Source organism: Vicia villosa, linkage group LG7 (genome assembly GCF_029867415.1).
Source record: "Vicia villosa cultivar HV-30 ecotype Madison, WI linkage group LG7, Vvil1.0, whole genome shotgun sequence".
NCBI lineage: Eukaryota > Viridiplantae > Streptophyta > Magnoliopsida > Fabales > Fabaceae > Vicia > Vicia villosa.
This window is the reverse complement of record NC_081186.1, coordinates 32,187,052-32,193,090: the sequence shown is the minus strand read 5'-3', so window position 1 is coordinate 32,193,090 and position 6,039 is coordinate 32,187,052. Positions and strand designations below refer to the sequence as shown.

Here is a 6,039-nt window from a genome sequence, read left to right as displayed (position 1 = left end):
GTATCAAAGCTTTGACTTGGTGGAGTATAAATTTTAGTATGCTCAATTGTTGTAGTTTTGTCTGATCTTTCACATCAAAAAAGAAATTTTATACTCTATGTTGGTTGGCAAAATTTTATATTGTTACATGAAAGTTTTTGGTTGCACTGTCAAATTTTTCAAGTGCAATGAAGATTGAATTAGAAAAATTTGATGGAAGAATCAGTTTTTTCTTGTGAAAAATTCAAGTCAAAGATGTATTGATATAATTAGGATTACACAAGGCATTGAAAGGAAACATTCCCAACATGAAAAAAGAGAAGTGGGAGGAACTAGATTTTAGAGCTTCGAGTACAATACGCATGTCTTTGCCTAAGAATGTTCTTGGTACATCGTCAGCCAAAGAGCTTCGGAAGAAACTTGAAGGGCTATATCAAGGAAAAGGTATATCAAATCGGTTGTTGTTGAAGGACTAGTTTCATAGCTTGCGTATGGATAAATATACAAAAGTATATGATCATTTGAGTGTTCTAAATGGTATTGTTTCTGAATTAGAAAGTATTGGAGTCAAGATTGATAATGAAGATAAAGCTTCGAGACTTATATGGTATCTTCCATCTTCATATGAGCATATTAAACATGTTTCGATATATGGGAAGGAAACTTTAAGTTTTGAAGAAGTTGCTAGTAAAATTATTTTTGAAGAAAGAAGTTACTAGTAAAATTATTTTTGAAGGGTGAGGATAATACTTCATCAAACTCATTGTCGGTTGCTAGAGGAAGACCTTATGTGAAGAAAAATAATGAAACGGGTATAAGATGTTAATAATGTGAAAATATTGGACATATAAAGTTTAAGTGTTCTGATGGGGCAACGTCAAAGACGGTCTTTGAGTTAAATGTTAGTAATGTCTCTCTCACTGTGAGAGAGGATGATCTTCTCTAAAAATTGAGAAGTGTGTCCTCATCACATTTCCGCTGTCAAGGAAAAAGATGTGTTATTGCTAGTGAATTAACACATGGGGGTTGATTCAAAGTGTGTTGTGAGATTATGTCGATGGTTGAAGATCTTCCTACCAACATGAAGTTGCACCATAAATTTTCAACTTGGTTTTCGGCATGTGAAAATTCTTGAAGTTCTTTAACTTCAAGTAAAGATACTATTCTTTAGGTGGAGTATGATAGTTTTTAAACTATGATTGTCGGTGAAGACAATGTGAAAATTATTGGAGTGGTGTAGCTTCAAGTGACTATACTCTTTATGGTGGAGTATGATTTTCGGTGAAGACAATGAAAGTTTATGTATTATTTTCAATCAAGGTTGAGATTGTTGGGGTTGGTTGAAAATATACATGTTGAAGAAGTCTCATATTGCTTAATTTTGCAAAGGAAGAGGAAGTCCAATACTATATATAGGATTCAAGTTCTTCTAAGTCCCACATTGCTTAGTTTTGTGAAGAAAGAGAGAGTCAAATACTATATATAGGATTCAAGTTCTTCACTCCAAGATGTACCAATCATAAGCACTTTAAGCTTATATTTAATTTTTTATATTTTCTCTTATACTCTTGTTTTAGGGTGTTGTGAGGGGTAGTTAAATATTTTCTTTTGTGAGGTGTTGTGAGGTGGCAGGTTGATTCATGTAATGTTATTCTCTAGTTGTCATTTGACAACGGTCGTGATTTTTTCTCCTGCTTAGGAGTTTTCACATTAATCTCTTGTGTTGTTATTTTGTTTCTCTTTTTTTTCTCCATGATTTGTTTTTTTTTTTCAACAATCAATAAGACTTTCAATACAAAGAGTCAGTCCCTTATTTGAACTTTACTCTAATACTACTAATGAGTTATCATGAGGAGAAACATTTACATTTGATCTAATACTCATCTAAAGATCAAAGACTTATCCAAACAAGTGAGAGAGACAACGCATATTCGCTCAAAATCTTAAGGTAATTGGTGTATGAGCCATCTCTTTTATAAAATGTCCAACCTCAACTTTTTCAAACAATGTAAAACGTACACAACTCACACTTGTTTTTCAATATTCTCTTCATCACAGAATAAGTGTCATATTTTACAAAAATAAATAAAATAAAAAATAAAATAAAAAATAAAATAAAAATATTAATTTTACCAAATTATCTTTATTAATTATTGATATATTTTAATTATTCTTAATTTGAAATAAAAATTAATACATTAAAAATATTAATTAGATAATAAATAAGAATAAAAACTTAATTAAAAACTAAATACAACATTTATTTTAGGACAAATCATTTTTATACATTCATTTTAGAACATAGAGAGTAATAACATATAGAATTCGATTATACAATCCTACAATATCCAACAAAGTCATGGACCAAATTAAAACAGTGCATGGTTTATTGATTGGTTTATTTAGAGGAATCAACTTGCCACTCCTTTTTTAAACCTGGCATTTCATATTTTTTAATCTAATTTTACTCTTGTTGAAAAATGTCAAAATATAAAGAATTTTAGGAATATTGGAAATTTGAAATTTCCGGTATACTGAAAATTTCAAATTTCCCGTACAGACCAAAATTTCAAATTTATAGTATCACAGTTTTTTATTTTTGCAAAATATTCCAGAAATTTCAGTTATAAGGAAATTTCCGGTACATCATACCGGAAATTTTAGTTAATTTGAAATTTTCGATATACCGGAAATTTCAAATTTCCGGTACATACCGAAAATTTCAAATTTATGGTATTATAGTTTTTTTTTAAAAAATACCGGAAATTTCAAAAAATCCGGTAATTTTTTCCAAATTTCCAGTATTGTTTTTAAATTTCCGGTAAAAACTCACGGAAATTTTTTTAAAATCCGATATTTTTTTGAAATTTCTGGTACACTCCCCAAATTTCCGGTAGAAACGTATATTTTTTGAAAATTAGTAATTTTAAGCAAGGGTATAATTGTAATAGCAATACTTTGAGGGGTGGCAGGAATAATTTTAGAGGTGACATGCAGGGGTGGATCTAGACATTACATAATGATATGGCTAAAAATGAAAGAAAATTTAAATTAAATCTACCATATAAGAAAAATTGTAGTTGTGGAAAAACCTTTTCTACCCTTTGCTAACTACCCTCCACCTATGCATTTACCCACATTTTGTGTCTTTTCATACCCTTATCTTAACTATGAAAACACTAATTTGTTTCTAACTTTACATCTTACACACTTTTGCCTATAATGTGACCAATTAATAGTAACTATTATATCTTTTCCTTCATTTTCAACCTAATCTCTTTCCCATTTTCCCACACTTTTCATTTTTTCACGGTATCCCACATTTGTGTTTCATTATTTGCCTTTCTCCACACACTTCCTCTCACCTACTTCATCTTCTCCTCTCCCAAAGCTCTCTCTCTCTTTTCTCCGTTGCCGACCAGAGTTAGCTCACTGTTTCTTCTTCCTCGGTGACTGAAGGAACATGGCACGACCATTTGAATGTATACCCGACATCAATGACCGCAAGGAGCTTTGGAAGATTGCGGTGAAAGTTCATCATAAATGGAAGGTTAACGTTGCAAACAAAGAACATTTCAAAATGGTTGTGGTTGACAAAATCGTGATTTGTTTGTCTGCTTCAACTGTTTAACATGCTATCATCCTTTGGTTTGTTTTAACGATTATCATGTTGTATCCTTTGTTTTCTGTGTGAATATCTTCCTTTGGTTTGTTTGAACGATTTTTGTGTTGTATCCTTTGTTTTCTATGTGAATGGTTCTTCATATTTTTTTTGTTTTTGTATGATTGATGATATGTTAAATGATTATGGTACCATTTATATTTGGGTTCTGGTATTGTTGTTTCTTTACAAACTTCATCTTCACTGGTATTTTTCTTTAACAATATGTGTTAAACTTTTCATCCGTTTCTTATTTTCAGGGAAATGACATACATGTCATTGTTCCAACTGCATACAAGCAATCTTTTGACTCAGATTTAGATATTAATGTGACATGTACTATGACCAACTTTCAAGTACAGCCCAATGACCTGATGTTTAAAGTAACCAACCACAAATTTCTCCTTAAATTCACAGGAGGTACAACTATTGGAGATGTCGGGAAGCACGACATTCCTGTTAAGGTTAATAGCCTCACTCCTTTTGCTGATATAATATCAGGGAAGTGGCAAAGGAACGTCCTGTGTGGTATAGTTAAAGATCCTTACATGCTTTGTGTAAATTTTAAAGATTTTTTTTCTGTTGTGCTGATATTATTCATATTTGTAGATGTGCTTGGTGTCATCAACGATATAGGTTACACACAATATCAAGCTGGAGGGAAAAAGGCTCAAGTCAACCTAATTTTAAGAGATTTGGGGTATGTTCGATTGTTTAAACTATACTGTTATGACATATGGTTGCATATTCTAACAATTGATTCCTACACTGCTCAGGGATAACACTTTTAACTGTACACTATGGGAAGATTACGCATCGCAATTCTTTGAATACAAACAGAAAAACCTTAAACCAAATAAACCAACTATTATTCATCAGATATGCAAAGGTGAAAGAAGCATGTATGTTCTCTATTTAATGCATTGAATGTTTATTATATTAATTCTGCTCAGTTAAATGTCTGCACTGCTGATGGCGTGCACTTATTTTACAGGGAAATTACCCCTTGCTGTGACAAACACATTCAACGTCACTAAATTACATATCAACGAAGACCTACCAAAAATCAAAGATATTATACTCTGGTACAATTATATTTCAATGATTACTAACTGATTCTACATTACATAGTAACGTAGAATAGCCAATATACTTGTGCATACCTAATTAACTTTAGTACAACTGCAGGTTGCCTATGGAAACAAAGTCATTGAGCAACACCACCAGTAACACCCGACAATGGTCACAACAGTCTACTGCTTCCCATATGACTCCAACTGAAAAATTCCTTGACAAGGTTGTTCTGCTTGGGCTGGATGAAATCATCATGCTTAACGAGGTTTGCAACATTAACCCGGAGCTGTTGTTGAATTAATAATAACATGCATGCTTTTTATGATGTTAAACTGATTTTTTTTCTACCCAGCCGACGTTATGTGTCATAGTTGCCCAAACTGCCAAACTCATTCCAAGGAAGTGAAGAAGGTTGCTGCTAATGGACAAGAGACGCAACCATAATACAAGTAACAATGAAAACGAAACATGTTCCCCTCCCACACCAAGTATATACGGAAACAACTTGGGAGACATGCGTCGGATATAGGTAATCCTGATTGGCAATGTCAACATTGCAATTCGTGTATGTGGTACCTGAAGTGGAAAGCCAAAAATGTACACACGACTACTGCTAAGTTTCGTATTTGTTGCATAAGTGGTAAAGTAGTTCTCCCACTAATGAGGCAGCCACCTCCCTTATTACATAAACTACTTTTCAACCGAACTTTGCAGCAGAGTAAAAATTTTCAGGAAAACATTCGGACTTACAATGCCATGTTCTCATTTACTTCTCCCGGTATGAAGTTTGACAAAAAACAAATCCATGGCCACGGTCCGCCTACATTAAGACTCCATGGTCAGACATGCCACCGGATAGGAACCATGCTTCTTGAATTTGGAAAATCACCTCAGTATGCTCAGCTTTATATCTTCGACACAGATAATGAAGTTGAGAATAGAATTAAACCTTTTAGGTGACTATTCTGATGTAACCATCCGTACCAACGTTAGTGAAATTCAATCACAACAACTCTTGAAATCACATTGTCCTAATTTTTTTTATCGTTTCCTATGTAGGGACAATACAAAGCTCAAAAGGGATATAGTCACTTCAATAAAAAGTATGTTGGATGAAAACAATGTGCATGCAAAAGCATTTAGAAATGCAAGGGACGTGCTGAAAGAAAACCCGTTCCAAGACTTGAAGCTGAAGTTAATTTCCAGTCGCCCAAGCGACAGTCGCGTATATAACATGCCCACCGTAGCGGAGGTTGTCGCACTGATTGTCAGTGATATTGATCCTGCCTAAATTAGGGACATCATCATCGATGATATTGATCCTG

At 33.2% G+C, this 6,039-nt stretch overlaps 1 protein-coding gene across 1 annotated transcript; it reads left to right on the top strand.

Annotated features, from left to right (window-relative positions):
- Positions 1-287: 287 nt before the first annotated feature.
- On the top strand, positions 288-5,120 carry LOC131618829 (uncharacterized). The gene is made up of 8 exons (XM_058889988.1): positions 288-423; positions 535-659; positions 3,901-4,168; positions 4,250-4,340; positions 4,417-4,529; positions 4,635-4,725; positions 4,829-4,979; positions 5,067-5,120. Exons 1-8 carry the CDS (start codon positions 288-290, stop codon positions 5,118-5,120), a joined length of 1,029 nt encoding a protein of 342 aa, XP_058745971.1.
- The last annotated feature ends 919 nt before the right edge of the window (positions 5,121-6,039 follow it).